Source organism: Vigna unguiculata, chromosome 3, assembly GCF_037176805.1.
Source record: "Vigna unguiculata cultivar grain cowpea cultivar isolate G323 ecotype 2 chromosome 3, ASM3717680v1, whole genome shotgun sequence".
NCBI lineage: Eukaryota > Viridiplantae > Streptophyta > Magnoliopsida > Fabales > Fabaceae > Vigna > Vigna unguiculata.
Window position 1 is genome coordinate 11,209,587 of NC_140794.1, and position 20,408 is coordinate 11,229,994.

Below are 20,408 nucleotides of genomic sequence, written 5' to 3' on the forward strand. Positions count from 1 at the left end.
TTGTTGTCCTTAATATAATCTTAGTTTCAGTGTTGTTGAAAAGTCCCTAAATTGTTGTGAAGGTTGTATTTGGTATGTTGTGTAATTATATAGCTTGTTTTGGTGTGATATATAAAGTTTCAAACCACAGTGTGTTCTGCATTGGTGAATTTGTTATCTGTGAAAATTTGTTAATATTAAAAGGCTTATACAATTGAAAGAAAGGGGCCACATGAAATGCAAAATATGTGTGTTAATATGTGTGCAACACTAAAGCAATGAAAGGGGCCACATGAAGTGCAAAATATATTCTGAAAGGGGCCACAAGAAGTCCAAAATATATTCCTTTGTCTAAATAAATTGAACTAGTTTTGAACAAAGCCTGCAATCTTAACCCACATATGGGTCCACATGAAGTGGTACATCCAAAACTAATTCCAAAATAACATCAAGTGTTACATCCAAAACTAAATCCAAAGTGCATACAGACCACAAAATACATTAAATACAACAAATACTACATCCAAAATACATCAAGTACTTCACGGTTTCCAAACTTTCCCCCTCCTATGTGGAAGTTTCTGCCTAATGTTGGGTATGCCACGTGATGGGAGACGTTGTGGTGCATTTGTTGTTGCAGTGGGATGTGTTGGAAGTGGTGGAATGGCTGTTGCAGGTGCTGCAATGGTTGTTGCAAGTGCTGGAATTGGTTGATTTGAAGTTGAAGCTTGAGTCAAATTGACGCTTGGTGGCAGATTATCACCTACATTAGAAGTTGACGGTTGAGTTGTATAGGGTGATGGTTCTGGAGATGGTGGAGCATGTGGGCATGTGCTTCTATTGTGTCCTACTTGTTTACAGATGACACATTTCTTCCTTTCCCCTCCTCTTCTAACCTGGGTTTCATCTTTATTCAGCTTAGAAGCTAGAAGTCTCATTTTCTTTTTTGGTCTTCCAGGTAAGCTACGCTTTACAGGAGGCAAGACATCAGGGAATGGAGTAATCTCCCAAACATTTTGGCCGTTCACAGGATATATTATTGAGTTATAAATTTCTTCATATGATGACTTGGTAAACCAGTGTGCTATATATTGTTCTGCATTTAGATTCAAGAAGTTCATTGCAGTTAGCGAGTGGCAACACGGAATGCCAGTAATACTCCATTTTCTGCAACTGCATTCCATGCTGTCCACATTAACTACAAACTTGTCACCAATAGTAGAAACATGTCTGACCTCAAAAATCTTGTCTGCTGACCAACTACATGCATAACAAAAGTCACGTACATCATGAAGCAGTCCAATCACAAAATTCACAATAAAATAGACAGTAATCAATACCTTGGAACCCAATATTTTGTTAACTACATCTCCTTGTCCAGTCTATCATGAATTTTAGAGCATATTGAACTTTTAAAAGAACTTACTTTCAATCTATTACTTGCCCATCTATTCATCATGTACAACCTTATTTCTTCAAGCATGGTAACTATTGGCTTACTCCTAGCATCCACTAGCACGCTGTTGAAGGCCTCTAACATGTTGTTCACTAGTGTGTCACATTTGACATGGTATTGAACCTTGATCTTGACCAATACCTTTATCAGTTTGCACCAATTATCAGAATATTGAAATGATAAATGAAAATATGCGCACGCTCAGAAACAAATCATAAAAAGAAAAAGTGGTACTGGAAAGTTGAAACTGCTACAGGTTTGGTGTTTAAATCAGGAATAGATACTATAGCAACTAGTTTTTACTGCAGTAATGCATTAATTCCAAATTTGCCATGCTAGGTACTTTTCCTAATAACCTTTAACCTCATATCAGAATATCAGTTGCAGTTGAAGAGTGTTGTGAGTTAGTTTCTAATCACACCTATTATTACTTTGCACCAATACCTTTATCAGTGTGCACCAAATGAAAATATACAGAAAGTTAACAAACATCCAAATACTTGCCTTGGAGGAATAGCTATTAAATGTTTGAATGCATCCTCATTAACTTCTTTGATCTCCAACATAACCTTTTCCCATGCTTGTGGATGTGTGCAGTAAGCAGCCCTCCACATTAAACGTTTCAGAATCTTCCATGAAAATTTCTTCCTGAAGTTCTCGTACAAGTGGTGCATACAGAACCTTTGGTCAACTCCAGGAATGAGCTCATTTAAAGTTGGCAGCAGACCTTAACAAAATAACAACATTTAAATGAAAGCAGAACTGCAATGAAATAATTAAAACCAATTAAATGACTGAAAAATAAATTATTACCTTTTGCTGGTCTGATACAAAGGTGCATGAGGCACAACATCCATCCAATCCTATTATAGACCTACATGATACAAAGTTGTCCTTGCATGCTTTTAAACAAACGTATAATCTCTGAAATATTTTTGAACCATCATGATCTTCAACCTTTATTTTAATTGTTGAACCAGGATTTGATCTACGCAACTCATGAGCATAATCATATATACGTTTGTATTGCTCTATAAAGGAACCATCAATCTTGTTTGCAGCCATTGATCTTGCTCGAAAAGACATAGCACGAGATATAGACACGTTCCACTTCCTTAACTCCTTTTCTCGAATGTGCATGGCCTTCACAGTAGGATTCTCTCTAACTGTCTTTTCTATTCTCCCACTTAACCACTTTGCATTGATTAGACGATTGTTAAACTCCCTACAACAAGTATGTTTGTCAACAATTTTTCTCAACTGCCAGGTTTTAAGTATTGGTACATAAGCACAATAAGCAATCCATACACACTTTCCTCTTGCACCCAACATACCACCCTTACTCTTTTTTTGTCATTCATCTCAAATTTAAAATTTCTCCCGCTTTGCAACCCATAAGTTCTTATGGCTTCTATAAATTCTTCCTTGTTAACGAAATATGTCCCAACTTGCCATTCATATTCAGCCATACTTTTCGACATACAAAAAGTGGGAAAACTTCCACATGTATCTTCATCACCACTGCTGGAATCACTGCCTTCATTACTTACCAACTCATCTGATTCATATTCATTATCAGACAACCCTCTAGCATGTTTCTTCATTTCATTACTTTTTTGATTGTGATTAATTTTTTTCCTCGACCTAGTGTGTAACATTCCTAAGGAATATTAAGAAAATTTAATAAATAAAATCCAAGATAAAATAAAGAACGCATTTAATAAAACCATTTTCCAAAAACACGGGAAATTTAAAACTTTAATATAACTGTCATAAACCAAGAGTCCATACTCATAAAACTAAAATACAATTCAATGGCTCCTGAAATGATTACATAATTATCTCAAAACTAAAGTATTAAATATATATACAAAAATCCCAAGCTAGCCCCCGCTCCGAGTCTATGTTTCTCCTGGCTCACCTGTCATAACGAGTTATCCGATCATCGCCACACACACACAGAAAGGGTGAGCTATGCATAATATATAAAACTGATACAAGAATATAAATATGTTTCCCCAACCCAAATAACATAATTAAAATTCTCATACTTTTCAAATCACCCAACCATGACCTCATAATCCTTCATGAGTCACATGCATGAACTAGGTCTTGGGACTTCCCTGTGCTCCCACGAAACTAACTCATTCGTGGTCCAACCCTATGAGCCTATCCCGCTCATAGTCCTGCCCTACAGACTCCTCGCCTGTAGTAAAAACATCCAAGCCTCATACTTGGACCCTGGAACGCACACAATCACCATACTATGGACTCCTCGCCCAATAGTAGCTGACGAAAACATAACAGTTCCTTGCCCTTCGTGCGCCCGACACATGCAATCACCATACTAAGGACTCCTCGCCCATTAGTAGCCGACGGGAACTCAACCAGTTCCATGCCCATCATGTGTCCAACCACTGAGCACATCCCAGACCCTTATTGGACTTAGTCCTTCAAGCCCAAACACCACAACACATGCATATACTTCCTATACTTAAGAAAAATAATCATTTCACACACACAAGATCATACAACCATGAGAAATTCACATAAACTCGCTTAAGCCAGAGCCTCTCGCCCAAGTTAAACCCTCTGCTTCGCTTAGGCTAGTTCACCTCGCTTGGGCGAGCTTAAAACAACCACAACCTCATGTTATCTCGCTTAGGCGAGATCCCCTCGCCTGGGTGAGCCACACATTCGCCCAAAACCACACCCAAACCTCGCCTAGACGAGTATTCAACCACACACACAAGAAACACTTCGAGGACTCGCTTAGGCGAGCCACTCTCGCTTAGGCGAGAGTGTCAGTCGCTCAAAACTCCAAAACCTCTCGCCTGGGCGAGATATCGCACTCAAACTCTCAGGTTCTCCTCGCGACCTCGCTTAGGTGAGTGCCTCTCGCCTGAGCGAGAGACCATGTCGCTCAAACTTCTCCTTGGTCGCCTAGGCGAGATCCCCTCGCCTGGGCGAGCCACACATTCGCCCAAAACCACACCCAAACCTCGCCTAGACGAGTATTCAACCACACACACAAGAAACACTTCGAGGACTCGCTTAGGCGAGCCACTCTTGCCTAGGCGAGAGTGTCAGTTGCTCAAAACTCCAAAACCTCTCGCCTGGGCGAGATATCACGCTCAAACTCTCAGGTTCTCCTCGCGACCTCGCTTAGGCGAGTGCCTCTCGCCTGAGCGAGAGACCATGTCGCTCAAACTTCTCCTTGGTCGCCTAGGCGAGAACCACGAACCAGAACTCAACGTGGGACTCTACAACTCTCGCTTAGGCGAGATGGACCCGCTTGGGCGAGACTTGCGGGGTTTCGAGTCTGTTCACACACACACTTCGCCAAAATCATACCAAAACACTAACCAAACATTACCAACACAATGTAGTGGCACAAGTACATCAGAATCAGGCTTAATAATTGAATTTTCATCCCATTTGAATACCAACTCATTACTTCCCAAAAGAACTACGCGAAAACCCAAAACCCACATCCAACTTACGTGATATATCAAAGAATTTGCACGACACCAAGAGTTCTCAATTACTCAATCACAATCGCATATAATACCCCTAAAAGCATACCATATACAAATCCCAATTGAGCACACCACACAGAAACACAAACCATGTAAAACACACATAAATTCAGCACCCCTAACCTGGACTTCTTGATTCAATTTGGGAAAAGAAAATGCTCCTTTGTTGCCCACTCTTTTGTTCCAATACCCTCTCAATTCAGCCTTCCATTCTCTTCCCTCACCCTCAGAACTCGTGCTCCTCTCAAAAGCCAATTCCCAGCACTGCCAAAACCCTTCTTTTCCTTTAAAATGGTCTTTTATAAGTGTCTTAATTAAGGGTTTAAAGGTTAAAACGAAAAAAATGGGTTTAATTATGTTTTTAATTCCTTATTCACTAAGGTTTTTCAGCCCTTTGGCTACTCCTCCCTCTGATTTTTACCTTTGCCCTTTCAACTCCACTCTAAGCTAGAATTAGCAAAAATAAAGCCTTCTTTATACCCAACAAGGTTTGAACCCATGACCTTCCACCCACAATGCCACAACACAACCACTATGCCAATTCACATTTGGTGATATACACAAATCAACATAAGTTTACAATACCAATCACATACTCATACATATCCTTAAAATCAATAATAAAACAACAACACATAATTAGCATACATAGGACTTGAACCCAAGTCCTCTCACACAAACTAAGTACTCTCAACCATTTGAGCTAGTACTTTTCCACATCATACTAAACAATAATTAATGCCATAAAGACGTTTTCTACCCGCATTTATTAATTAATTAATTATTTAATTAATTAATTTTCACGGGTCTTACATAGTGGAAGTCCAATATGATCCACCAACATTTGGGTCACAATCTATATCCACATGAATTAAACCATCACTATCTTCATCTATGTTATCTCTAGAGCAACCATCCTCCACCTCAACTTCTTCTGCATTTTGCTCTTGCACCCCCTCATTATGTGTCTCATTTTGGACCTCATTATCAACCTCATGACTCTCATTCTGGACATGTACTTCAGCCTCACCCCGAACATGGACCTCTCCCTCAACCTCACCACTTTCAGGCTGGACTTGTTCTGCACCATCACACTGCACCTCAACCTCAACCTCACCAAATTCAGCTTCAACTTGGTCTGCTACAATTTCAGGCAGAGTGGCATTCTCCCTAGCTGGAAAATATTCTAGCATATGTACTACCTTTGCTTCACAAACTGAATGAATTACAAACATATGAGCTGAACCATGTCGCTTCGCGATGCTGACCATATGGAGTGCACCAACGTCATCAATGAAATGTTGTAACCTTTCCTCTAACACTGCACAACCTCCAATAGAATAGCACAAATCTTTGACATTAATATAACCCATCTCTCGTAGTATTGATAACACCTCAAAGTAGGACCATCTATCTTCATCACACGACAAAACACTAAGTTGGCCATTAACATATTTAACTCCACCCTCATTCACGAAGTGCACTCTATGGTGGATAACCACTTCAAACTTCTCGTCATCCATCAAAGTTGTGAAATGTCCACATACCCAAAACCACATACTTTTATTACGAAACATACCACCGACAAACCGACAAACCGATAGAAAACTAAACCCCATTTCGAAGGGGGACCACAAACTACAAAAAACTAAACCTCGTTTCGAAGGGGACCGCAAATTATAAAAAAAGGAATCACAATGGTGGAACAATACAACCATCAAAATCAGAAAACCATTCAACTCAGTAAACCAATAACAATCATAAAACGATATACGAGAATCAAAATAAAAAACAAACCCAAAACCCCCAAAATCATATTCAACGCAAAAAACTTAAAACCCTAAAATTGATTTCGAAAAAATTGGAAGCTCACATGGATTGTTGAATGTCGTTGATCACAATGTCGAAATTTAATCTGATGCAGTGCCAATCACAATCAAAATCGAACCCAATCGAACCCTAGCTTAGCGTTCTCCACGATCACCTTCGAACACTTCTAACCTTGCACACAACAATTGATACGGGCCACGCCACTAAAACTCATACACAGTCATAAAGCCTTGTCATTGTTCTGTTACGATTTTTAACGGTGTTAATTTTGGAGACCAAATTAATTCACTTATGACAATTAGAAGACTAAATTGAGACTCCGAATATTTAGAAGACCTTTTTGAGACTTCAGAACAAATTCGAGAATTAAAACAGTAATTAAGCAAAAAAATAAAATAAAATTGCTGTTAACTTAGATTATTTTCAATTGAAGGGTTTTTCAATCGAGATCAATCATAAAATCATCAAAACAAAACTCTAATTAGGGATGTCATAAAATAGCTAGAGTTGATGCCAATTCTTTATATATATATATATATATATATATATATATATATATATATATATATATATATATATATATATATATATATATATATATATATATATATATATATATAAAGAATAGTCTCCCTGATATGAGCCAAGAAAACTTCAACTAATAATGGTGCTCCACAAAAAATTCTACCAATATAAATAGAAAAAATTAAATTCGATCACTTTATAATTTCAAGTCATAAAGATCCTGAAACTTGGACTGTACCTACAACGCAAAGATGAACAGAATGAATGACATTCTCGATTCTGGATGACAAAACAAAATTTGATTCGCACAAATAACAGAAGCAAGCAACAGAATTCAAGTTCCTGCTTCATAAATTCCAAGTCGAACAACAGAAGGAATCAGATTTCAGCATATTTGAAGAATACAAACCAATTTTAGTCAAAAAAATTAAAATGGGTCTGAAAAGGTATCCCAAGTATTATTTTTAATTGATTCTTTCAAGAATAAGGTTGTCTGGTTTTGTGCAAGCAATTGAACCAAGAAGAAATGATTATAACATATTGTTGTATCTACATGTTGCTCTTTCTGTGATTTATACTTACAAGCTGATACGAATTTACATAAATCAAACAAGGAGAGATAAAAGAGCAACAGAAGCAATAAAAGTTGCAGGAATAGCACTAGCAGCTACAGAGTTGAAGGGCTTCTTCGAACCTCTTTTCTACAGCAGAAGGATGAAACACGAAACACTTCTGGGTTTGAATGATGTTTTTCTCTGATCCTGGTTTGGATAAAGGTTTGTTTTTGGCAACCCATTTGAGTGCAGAGTCTTTCAACATAGAAAAAGTTGTGAGAGATGATGATGATGATGATGGGGTATGTGGTTTTCCATTGTGCGAGAGCATGAGCATTGCAGCAGTAGGTGCCATAGATTTGGATAAAAGTGAAAGGGTTAAATTTGAAATGAAGCCAAACTGGGTTAAAGTTATGAACTTTGTTTGTATTTATAGAGTAATGGTAGATGAGAAAGTGCGTGATTGGAGAGAGGATCTGTGGGCGAATGTAGGTGGTTCTTATCGTTTAGGAAAGGGTGCAAAATGCTGGGGGTTTAAAACCATGGAAAATAAAAAACCATTGACTGGTTTTGGAATCTTTCCAATGAAAGGGTTTTTATTTTTATGGCAGAAGAAGAAAACAGGAACAGAGGATCCACCAATAACAATAATTCCCATTGTTTACACATGTAGTAGGATTCAAGTAAGGTTCATTTTCAGAACTCGATTCCCAAAAAACCTAAATTTTAAATTTTTATTGATGCAGGCTGGCCAACCAGCCAGAAATTTTAATTCCCGAAGCTGGATTATATATATATATATATATATATATATATATATATATATATATATAATAGATTAAATTATACTTTTAGTCCCCATTTTCGTAGCAAAATTTGAATTTGGTCCCTCAATTAATTTTTATCTCAATCTGGTCCCTATTTTGGGAAATTTGACCCAATCAAGTTCTTTCCGTTAGTGGTGGAGTAACGGTGTTAAATGGGGTGCCACGTGTCAGCTTCTGGATTTTTTGAATTTTTTTTGATTTTTTTTTTGATTTTTTTTTTATTTTTTATTAATTTTTTTAAAATTTTTTAAAAAATTAAAATTTTGCCACGTGTCAAGCAGAGATCGTGCCACGTGGCAGTGACAGTGCCACGTGTCACTATTTGGGAGGTGTCATTTTCTCATTCTCAATTTGGTCCCTGTATTTTATCTTTTGTCTCAATTTAGTCCCAATTTTTGTAAAAATTATGCAATTTCGTCCCCCTCTAAATTGAAATAAAAATTATAAAATGTTATACAAATATTTTTATTAAATTTGATTTTTTCATTCAAATTGATATTTTTATTATATATTTTCAATAAAACCAAGTTTCTTTAAATTTGTTTCACATTAAATTTTACTTAAAATTGTTTTCAAATTTTAAATTTATTTGTTTTTTATTGTTACATAAACTAGTTAATTTTTCTTAAATTATATAATTGTTATTTTTATACTAACTAAAATATTTGTATAGAAATTATTGAATTTTACACATTTTAAAAATATGCAATTATTTAAAATATAAATTCAAATAAAAAACAATATTAAAGTATAATGTAATAAAATATCAATATAATTTATGAATTTTTTTATTAACATTATTTTCTATTAACAACTTTAAAACAATTTTAAATAAAGTTTAACGTAAAATATAAATTAAAATAAACTTAATCTTGGTAAAAATATTTACTTGAAATATCAATTTTGATAGAAATATTTGTGCATATTTATATAGAAATTAAATTTGGTTTCAATTTGGAGAGGGACAAAATTGCACAATTTTTACAAAAATTGGGACTAAATTGAGACAAAAAATAAAATACAAGGACCAAATTGAGAATGAGAAAATGACACCTCCCAAATAGTGACACGTGGCACTGTCACTGCCACGTGGCACAATGTCCGCTTGACACGTGGCAAAATTTTAATTTTTTAAAAAATTTTTAAAAAATTAATAAAAAATAAAAAAAAAATTCAAAAAAAAATTCAAAAAAAAATAAAAAAAATAAAAAAAAATCCTGAAGCTGACACGTGGCACCCATTTAACACCGTTACTCCACCATTAACGGATAGGACTTGATTGGGTCAAATTTCCCAAAATAGGGACCAGATTGAGATAAAAATGAATTGAGGGACCAAATTCAAATTTTGCTACGAAAATGGGGACTAAAAGTATAATTTAACCTATATAATACTATAGAATCATATAAATTCAGTTTTTGCTCAGCTCATTTATTTTTAATCTTAATGCGTTCTTAATAAAATGGCCTAATCAAAAAGATAAAAAAGACAACAAACTTGGTAGAAGCTATTTCTTCCTCACATGATTGAAATTTGAAATTGTATAATCTAAAATATATTTTCTAATGTTAAAACACATTTTGGATTATATAATTTAAACATTTTACATCTAAAATTATATTTCAAATTTTTGTATTAAACAATTCAAAATACAGTTTTAGATTTTAAATTATATAATCTATAATACATTTTTAAATTACACAATTCAAAATACATTTTCAAGTTATATAATTTAAAATACACTTTCATATTTTAAATTGTACAAAATAAATTTTCAGATTATGCAATCCAAAATGTTTCCACAAATGAACAATTTAGATTTATCCAACTACTATAGACTTGCAGAGAGAAAGAATGTGAGTGCTCAAAGAAAGTGTGTTAAATCTAATAGTCCTGGTGAGTTTGACATTAGAACATGATTTTGTACTTGACGACCCATTTTAGTAAAGAACCTTTCAACTCTAATTCATTTAGAGTTGCAACTTAAAACAAAGCTTTTATTCAACCCAATGAATTGGTCTCATCATCACTATGCCAGTACAACGATAACAAAGCTTTTATTCAACACAAAGAATGAGTTGCACTACATAACAAAGTAAATTTTGGACAAATTGATCATATATATTTACAAGGTTATGCCCAAGATAGTGAAACATAAGTTAACCAACACAGTTCTAAATAATCTTTACCAGAAAAGAGGGTAAAAGAAAAGCTACCAAAGTAGACTCTAGCAATTAATTTCACCCAAAGCAAAAAGTTATTTACACTAAAAAAAATAATAAAGCAAAATTTCGAGAAAACAATAGAGAAAAGAACATATTAACATTTCAATGTGCTGTGTGAAAAAATTCTAGGCGAACTGAAAATAAAGAAATCAGCATTCTTGGGTTTGACCAGATATTGGTGTTTTAGCAGTGTTCTCTTCGACCAATGGTGCTGTGTTAGTCCTTTCCACGCTTGATCCTTCATGCTCACTATCTTCATTATATCTATCTACACTGTGCAAAAATATTCCTGCAATAATGCACAATAATATCAGAACACATGCCATTTAGACTTCGGATTCACTGCTGAGTTTTTTTAATGTTGTTTTCTACTGCGCATTAAATATACACTGATTTTGGTATATTAAATTTCTTTTTAATATATTTTAAAACATCAGAATCAATGTCCATCGATGTATTAAAGACACAGTAGAAGATCAATACAGAAAAACCCAGTTGAGAACCAAATTCCACTTAAAAAGCCCTTCCATTTCCATGTTTCCATATATCACACATCTATGAGTTCATCATGACTATGATATTTTAAGCAGTAGGCCATCCATCACGGTGTTTTGTTTTTGGTGTGAAGTATAGGTGAGGTAGGTATCAGAAGTTCACTAGGGTTTATAATATATTTCAAGGTTGAAAGAAGTCTTATGGCAACAAAGACTTTGAAGGCTCACATTCTTGTAAGATATGAATCTCATTCTTACCAACTAGACCAATCTTGCACATCCATCATGATATGATAGATGTGACTTGTTCTCATTTACTTTTAGGTTGGATTGGACATGATTTCTACAACCATCAATGTTGCTCTGGTCCAGCCCCTTTTTCTTATGATGCAATCTTGCTCTTATAAATTATAATAATGATATCATTAAGAAATTAGTAATGTTATATGATTGTGGAAAACCAATAGATGTTGCATAATGACTTACCTATAAACCATATTGCAGCTGCTGGAAAAAATATACTTGTAAGAATCAACGCAGTCGTCCTCCAGTTATTAATTTTGTCCTGCATTATCAATGTGTATGAAGCAATCATTTTGTATTGTAAAATGATCATGATATAATACAACTCACTTGTCATTTTGTGGAGAAGTAAAATAACTATTTTCCATTAAAAATTGTATTGAATACAACTTAAAAAAGACTAACCTGGACAACTCCAACAAGAGGTGAGGAAGGTACATCTCCAAAGATATGAATAGCAACGGTAGACATAGCCATAGACAGTGGCCTCAAACTTGGTTTAACACAATGGAGACACACATAATTCACAGGCGCCTAAAAAAAAACATAAGGCAAAATTTAAGAAAAAAAAGTGTGAACCTATTGGGCCATGAGTTCTAATGATCACAAACTATAGCTTATACATAAAATAATGTAACAGAAACCTATTGTGTGTTTAGAATAAATCCGATAATTATTGGGATTTTTCTCCCTAGAATTAGCTGATTAATATTTCCATAGCTGTCAACAGGCTTGTGTACATATAGGTGCAATGACCTTGATTATTCTGTATAAGAAATAAAATATTCTTCTTTCTAAATTTGAGAAACTCTATTCCATTTCCATTAAAAAAATGATCTTTTAAGGCATCATGCTAAAGAAACAGGAAATGTATCCAATACATAAAAGAGAAAAATGGATAAAAAAACTATTACTCTGGAAACAAGTGCCTGAGTGGCAAAAAACGAAGAAATTCTCAAAGAGAAGGGAAGTACCTGAGTGGCAAAAACAAGTAGTTCACCAACAGCAAAAAGAGCCAGGAAGCCATACTCGCTTCTAAGTAAGAAGGCACCAAAACAACATGCTCCACCAGCAAGAGTTGCTAATGATAGAAGCTGCCAAAAAAGTTGAAAATGTTCATGAAAGAGCAATGAAATTTCTATGAGAATTTTAGGAGTGTTACTTGGAGATACAAAATAAAAGTAGCATGCATGGCCTAACAGTTCAACTAATTTTTTCCATTACAACTTGAATCATTGCACATGTACACTTTAGATGGGTTTATTAATAAACACTGAAATCTTTCTTTGAAAACATTTTGAAGAATTGATAAATGAAATTTACTCAGCAGACTTTGATAGAAGGGTTCCCTTATGTATGAAATAGTTACTTCTTTACACAGCAAATAATTTCAATACTGAAACCATGATGTTAAAAACATATACGATGTATACTTTGATCAATTAAGAATCAGATAATGTGACTGAAAACATATCTGGCTATCCAGATACAACAACGTACACTCCTAACCTCTTACTGCAATATAGTACAGAAGGTTTTAATGAGGCAAAAGCCCACTCTTTTTGGTCAATTAAACCGAGGTCACTTCATGTTGTGTTAGGGGCAATGATTCAGGCAGAGCAGTTTAGGCAATGCATAAACTTGTACAAAAGAAATGCTACAATTCACTCTCTGAATTCAAATACAAACCTTAAATGCGTTTGATATTGTGCTATTCACGAAATCAAGAAGAAAGCCTCCTCCTAAGCTGCCCAATATTCCACATACAACTGTAATTCCTCCAAACATCATATCTGCATTAGCCTGCCAAAGTAAATTGTTCTTAATACAATTATTTAATATAATAATAGTACAGCAATAGGATTGCATATCACCTGCAAATTTTAAAATTACTGGGAGTATACTTATTTTAAGCAAGTAAAAATAATAAGCGATAGAAGGAACAACTGTGTTAATGAAATGTCATGTATAGTTGTGGTCATATGACCAAATAAAATCTCACCATGTTATATATACTATAACCAGCTTTGGGGCCCCAATACGAGTAAGCACCTATTACAAAGTTGTATACTATGTACCCTGCAAATGGACATTCATGCGACGTAATTAAATTATGACACAAACAATATGATTGTTGAACATGGTATAGTATAGGTAGAGGATATTGATATATGAAGTTCCCAAAAAAGTAAGGTATACGCAGGTTCTAAGATAAATTTAATAACACAAATTAGATCACCAAAAACAAGTAGATGCACATAGTAGATTAGCAGGAGGACGAAGTACCTAGAACATTGACGACAAAAACCTTGTCAAGAAGCAGTTCTTTCATGTCTTGCAGAAATCTTGAGAACTGACCCAATATTGTGGTTTCATATTTTGACCTAAGATAAGACAGACATTAAAAAAATATAATTATGTACATTATTCAGTGAGTTATATCAGACACATACAGTCAATCAAAAGAGGGAAAAAGAAATTAGTAAATAAGGATAGTGGGGATAATCATTCTCAGATGGAGGGAGAGAATTTTATCCTTAATAAAGATGAGAAAAATGCTTCCATCGGCACAATAATGGCCAATAGGTCATATACTCTAAAAACAACACTCAATAAACCAAGAATGATTTATTATTGTTCTTACCTGGAAGGTTCATGTGCGCTTTTGTCTCCGAACTCTGCCTTCAAGGACAACGTTTCATCTTTTCCATTTGAAGCATTCACATCTTTTCATAAAATAAGTGAATTTTGTTAAATTCAACAAAAGATATTGTGAAACAGAAGCATACCAATAAAACCGAAATGTAAACTTTAGTGAGCCGAAAAAATTTAGTCAGAGTTGAGCCTGTCCCAGAGAAAATGCATATTGATTTCTAAACAACCATGAAACGGTGGAATGGTTACAAGAACTTCAAACACAGACAATTTTGAGCCTTCCAAGAAAAAGTGTAGTTATAAATTTTGGTTAGTAAACGTCTACATCTTTGTCGTTTATAAAGAAAAATGCCTCTTCTCCCTACTACTCTTCAAAGGAAGGGCAAAAGAAAACTGAAGAAAATATGTAAACCTATAGTTGTTTATCTGAAGGTCTGCTCAACAAGTATGGTATCTTGGGAGAGGAATAGATTTAACCTTTTCTTTAGATAAGTCACAATAATACCACTGAAATATAGAAAAGAAGGGTCGGGAGTCCTACAATAAAGAGAGAAGAAATGGTATTTCATAGTACAGGAGAAATAACTAGGGAAAAAATAAGTTTTAAGAAGCAATGAAGGAAATTAGCATGCGCACATCCTACGAGAGATAAGCTGGTTAGAATCTACAGCTAAAAAAATAGAATTTATTAATTTTGTCTGAAACTGAATAGAGTTAATTGACTTGGCATAGAATATCTATCATTTAATTTTGTTGAAAAGACAAAACCCGAGAAGACAAATGATGAATTTCTGTTCTTAGACCACAGTGGAGCTATTCAATTTTGTAGGAGCTAAATATTCTGACTCTATATTAGGATGGTAACACAAATATAAAATCAATCTAATTGATCCTAATATCAACGGTTACTATATCTATAGGATTTTGACATGTCTACAAGATTCTATTAGTCCTTCTCAAGCTCAGGCATCTATCATATAAGCCAAACTTGTTACAAATGTCATCAACACAAGACTCCTTGAGAAATGAACATGTTAGTCAATTAGTTGATGGAGTTAACAAAGTATATAATAACAAAGCTTCACATATTGATTTGAGGGCATGACAGGTGTTGCAAGACAGGTGTTGGAGAGTAAAAAACTGCTTGGAGATTGCAGTGGCTACTAGAGAACTAAATTGGTCATGGCGATTACCAGAGAGCAAAAATACTTGGAGGGCTGATGATGGCCAAACAGCAAAAAATGCTTGAAGAGCGCAACGATCGTTGGAAGCAAAAATACTCAAAGGGCATGACAATTGTAGAAGAGCTGGACAGCTACCAGAGAGAAAAAATGTTCGATGGAGTTGGTTTTCACACGACAAGGTGATGTCAGTGGTGGGAGTCATCGGCTAGAAAAAGCTTGCCGGAGAGTCGCTTTTGGTGAACAATGAACCCGACAGAAGAACAAAAACCAAAAAATGTACATTGTTTCTAGAACATTTACATTTATTCCTATGCTTAGTAGTATACATTGCTAGGGACTTGGGTATTATGGGGTGTCTAAGTTTCACATTGAGTAACTTGGAAAGCTTGGTGGAATATTTAAGTGTTTGGTTCTCCCCTTTAATAGCTAGCTTTTGAGAGTGGGTCCCCCAAGTGTCAGGGTTCTCATCAAATATTCTATCACAACTAGTTGTCTATGTCTCAGAAAACCCTAGAGTGAAATCCCCGCCAAGATGCTGATTCTTAAAGGTGGTACTATGATATGGGACTTAGGTCTATTATGGGGTACCTAAGCCCCACATTGAGTAATATGGGATAATCAATGAAGTATTGAAGTGTTCGACAGTTTTCCCTTAATAGCTAAGGTCTGAGGGCAGGTTTCCAAAGTGCTTAGGGACTCATCATGTTTATATCTATCTATTATTAAATTTCATAGAGCACAAACTTATAGTTTTAAATTTTAAATTATATGTTCAATGGTAGATAGCTGCCATGTATATAGATAGTACTCAGCATGAGCGTGAGTCTATATTAACATTACTCTTTCTTTCTAGAATTTTCATCGACATAAATTTGTATCAGACGCAATTCTAGTAAATACTCTTTCCAAAATGGAGAAATTTATTTGGCTTTGTAGTGCCACTGTAAAACATAATGCTACCTTGAGTTTCTGACACAGCTGTCTCAAGTTTCAGTTTCTTTTCTGAATCCGCAGGGGCAAAACCTGTATGCACAAGTAGTTTAGTGATGGGAAACAATGTTAGGGAACTATAGGAAATATATGCAGGAAAATGTGCACCTTTCAACTGCAAAGGCTTCATAAAAAATCCAAAAATAGCAAACGGAAACATCAATACAGCTTCCACCCAAAATGCCCATCGCCAACTAAAATGGCTTCCAACCTGTTTATAGACAATGAAAGGATAATATAAGAAAAACCACATTAAAAGCAAGTAAAAAAAAAGAGATATACACGATTGATGTTAAGTATAAGTACTGATACAGGACAATATTTCCTTTACCGACACAGGTCCAAAATTTGGTTCCTATTGTCATTGAAAAGGGCGGGGGGGGAGAGACAGTTGTCATTCCAGATTTATTATCAATGGACTACTTGTACACCCTTTCTACCTTTAAGGACTTTCTGGTTTAAGATTTTTCTTGTCTAAAACATTATACTTTTCATTACTTTTCAAATTTATAGATAACTATATTGTCAATCTATCTATATATATTATTGAAACTAAATATTTCCTCTTTACCTAGTTTACAGGTTTTACAACTACAATTTGATGATGGCAAATAAAATCAAAGGAAATCTTACCAAACCACCATAGATATAGCCAACTGCATATCCTGCTGGTATACACATGTAAAATGTACCGAGCCACACTGTTTTCTGAGACACAGCAATGAAGATAGGTTTCCACCATAAATAAAACATGACAGTCACAAAAACATAAGACAGTCACAATGACATATATCATTTCAACTACCAACAAGTGAAGGGAAAACATCAGTCAGTTTTATATGATATTATATCTATAAACTATAAAAATGTTGAAAGGAAGCAAGCACACAACTAATGTAGATCAACTCTCTAGAATAATTAAAGCAAACATTCCACAGGCTTACCCCAAATAGACCACCAATGAAAACCAATGACAACTTGTTAAACAAATATTCTAAATCTGTAATGTATAGTTTTAATAATTGAATCCAAAATGTAATTGCACAAAGCAAGTAGATTCACGATTTGAAAGGCATTTATACATATATTCATATCATATTTGTACATGGAGCTAATAATTGAACCAGGATCCCATAAAATTGCTTCAGAGTTCAATAACTGAAGTCTACAAGATGTACACAAGAGCATAGACGACAATAGAAACATTCTAAGATGATTACCAGGGACAGAAACAAACCTGTGAAACTGGGGCATTGTCATCAATGAAAGGTGCTGCAAGACTTATAAATGAAGCCTCACCAACACCAACTAACCTGTAGAGAAATATGAATATATAAGGAAACAAAATAAGATTACTCTTGCATCGTGTACGATATTGTGTATACAAAAGCCATGGAGTTCAAAATATAATGGAAGACACTTACATGCGGCTTACTGAAATGGACCAGAAATTGAAAGAGAAACCACAACAGAAGGTTGCAAGAGTCCAAACAGATAATCCAACTCCAATAAGTCTAAATGGGTTTACACTGCAAATAGTAGAATTATATAACGATTAAACATTTATCTAAGCCAATAAAAGCAATTACAAATCACATAAACAATAGTCAGTTTGTGCAACAGATATAAGAAGTTTTCATCATTAGATGATTATGTCTAACAAACATAGGAAACCTAAATTTAATGAAAAATAGGTCTGGAACATGGGTGGCTTAATTTTACGAGTGCGGCTAAATATATGCTGCAAAACACTATAGACATCTTGCAGTCATTAATTGTATAGGATAAAAAGTCAAACTAAGGGGACACTCTGAGCTTCAATATAACAAATCAGTGGTTGCTCAAAAGCTTCGTCAGTTTTCAGAGGTTTCATAATGTCATGAGTTGGCAAAATATCTTCTGAAGCGTTAAAGGTTGAATATTCAAGTTAAATAAACATAAAAGAATCCAACAAATGAACAAGTAGTTGCTGATGTACATTTCACAAAAACTAAAAGAAAAATATTAGCCGCCTTTATTCTTTGACTTAAATGTGTACATCATAAATTGGTTATTGGTATGCTAATCCTTTAACCCAAACATATCTGTAGTTATATAGACAAGAAAAAACCAGAGAATGTTCGTGTCACTGAGTCTAAAGTAGGATATGCCCAAGCTTGACGATTGAGTGGGAAGAACTGAAGTAAGTAACTAGGTGTCAAGTCAATTATTTACTTTGATCCCAAAATGCCATAGGACCTTGACATACATCATGCCAAATAGGAAGTGAAGTACAAAAAGTGCTGTACAACACTTTTTTGTGCCCCCCTATCCCCTTCACTTTGTGGCATATAAGTGGGATATGGTTACATGGGGAATCCCAGATATACATATCAAATCCGTTATCATAAAATGATTATTTTACTGCATTTCATTCTCCCTATTTCCCGTCAACAAGACAAAGAAAAAGTCTATCCAGTATAAGGAGATATTAATTTTAAGACTTAACCACCAAACTATGGACCAAACGTATTAAAGGTATCGAGCATAAATATGAAACAACTATTTCAATACAAACAGCCATTACCTCTTTGCTAGAGAAGCAAATATTGGAGAAGCAACAAGAAGTCCAACCATAAAAGCGGAGGATAGAACTCCATCCTCAAAATTGTTCAATTTAAAGTCCCCCCTGCACAGAAGGAGAAAACGATGTAGCCAAGACTACTACTACCACTAATCTATGAAAATCTAATGCTCCATACATAGTACAATATGTCATGGCACAAAACTAAAGGAAAAGCTGTTACAGGCAATAGTTAACTTGCTGGGTAGAAATTTAATTTTCCATCTATATGTAATACCAAAGTTTATGTTTAAATGTTTTCACTATTTATGCCGAAGACCCTAATATATCTTACACACTTACTGTATTCCGGTTCCAGCTTTGCAGATCCCATCTTTACAAGTTCCTTGACTTCCATTAACACCATTGCTTGCTATTGCTCCTCGATCCAAATAGTTTAACAAGTTAATCACACAAAATATAGCCAACAACCTACAGGACAAGATTAAGAGATCAAGAATTTTTCAAACACACAGAAGCATCGAATTTTCAAATTTCAATAAATTTCAATCTAATCTACACCTGCATTGATCAAACATGATACCATACCCAACAACTCAAATTCATGACCAACATTTTAATAAAAAGTGGCAATACTTCAAATACTCATCAAGGAAGGAAAAAAGTCCCTTTGGTTTGATCAACAAAAAAATGGTAAGAAAAAAAAAAAAAAACCCAGACTCACTCTCCCTCACTATCACATACCCACATCAAAAAATTCAAAAGTCCCTCCCTTTACCCACTTTTTTTTCTTTTCAGCACAGATCTATTAACTAAAAACTAAATATTGAAAAATCACCTCTTTGGCGTAAACCATGAAGTTGAGGTGGAGTTGGCGTCCACCGCTGGCTCCAAAGGAGGTTGAGGCTGAGAAGAAGACGATGACGCAGGCTTTCCTTCATGTTCAGGTTGGGGTCCCATACCAATTTAATGATAGCAACGGTCAAAGAGAAGGCAGTGCCTTGTACTTATTTTTTACACCACTCAAACTCTCATATCTTCTTCCTCGTTTTAAGATTCACCAACGTCCAACCTGACCAGGTCACACTGTTGTTTGTTATCACAAAAAACAGAATTACTTAGGAGTAGAGATTCGGTTTTTTATTGGCAACCCATAGAGAGGTTCAGGACAGGGATTCCGAATCCTTATCCTAGTCACTTACTCTCTCTTTTCTGTTATTTTTTCGTAAAAGTTGTCCGAATTTTAAGGTTCAAGACAGTATTTTTGCACACACCCCTTAACTC

At 34.8% G+C, this 20,408-nt stretch overlaps 3 protein-coding genes across 5 annotated transcripts; all 3 read right to left on the reverse strand.

The window, feature by feature from the left end:
• Window positions 1–521: 521 nt before the first annotated feature.
• LOC114176580 (uncharacterized) lies at window positions 522–3,039 on the reverse strand. The gene is made up of 6 exons (XM_085671553.1): window positions 2,779–3,039; window positions 2,351–2,695; window positions 2,249–2,309; window positions 1,936–2,162; window positions 1,446–1,576; window positions 522–1,239 (listed from the first exon to the last, which is right to left on the reverse strand). Exons 1-6 carry the CDS (start codon window positions 3,037–3,039, stop codon window positions 522–524), a joined length of 1,743 nt encoding a protein of 580 aa, XP_085527679.1.
• A 328-nt stretch (window positions 3,040–3,367) lies between these two features.
• LOC114176579 (uncharacterized) lies at window positions 3,368–8,634 on the reverse strand. Of its 3 annotated transcripts, XM_028061660.2 has the most exons (3): window positions 8,024–8,634; window positions 7,568–7,671; window positions 3,368–7,045 (listed from the first exon to the last, which is right to left on the reverse strand). In XM_028061660.2, exon 3 carries the CDS (start codon window positions 6,690–6,692, stop codon window positions 5,784–5,786), a length of 909 nt encoding a protein of 302 aa, XP_027917461.2. In that variant the 5' UTR covers window positions 6,693–7,045; window positions 7,568–7,671; window positions 8,024–8,634; the 3' UTR covers window positions 3,368–5,783. The 3 variants fall into 3 exon arrangements, with proteins under 3 accessions (XP_027917461.2, XP_027917463.2, XP_027917462.2); XM_028061662.2 differs by lacking the exon at window positions 7,568–7,671 and having other exon boundaries at window positions 3,368–7,007; XM_028061661.2 differs by lacking the exon at window positions 7,568–7,671.
• A 2,277-nt stretch (window positions 8,635–10,911) lies between these two features.
• Window positions 10,912–20,355, reverse strand: LOC114175981 (putative sphingolipid transporter spinster homolog 2). The gene is made up of 16 exons (XM_028060854.2): window positions 19,963–20,355; window positions 19,467–19,595; window positions 19,128–19,229; window positions 17,986–18,090; window positions 17,799–17,874; window positions 17,195–17,269; window positions 16,670–16,772; window positions 16,532–16,594; window positions 14,377–14,458; window positions 14,019–14,116; window positions 13,735–13,811; window positions 13,422–13,535; window positions 12,707–12,826; window positions 12,138–12,266; window positions 11,916–11,994; window positions 10,912–11,224 (listed from the first exon to the last, which is right to left on the reverse strand). The coding sequence occupies exons 1-16, from the start codon at window positions 20,082–20,084 to the stop codon at window positions 11,085–11,087; spliced, it is 1,614 nt and encodes a 537-aa protein (XP_027916655.2). The 5' UTR covers window positions 20,085–20,355; the 3' UTR covers window positions 10,912–11,084.
• Between the last annotated feature and the right edge of the window lie 53 nt (window positions 20,356–20,408).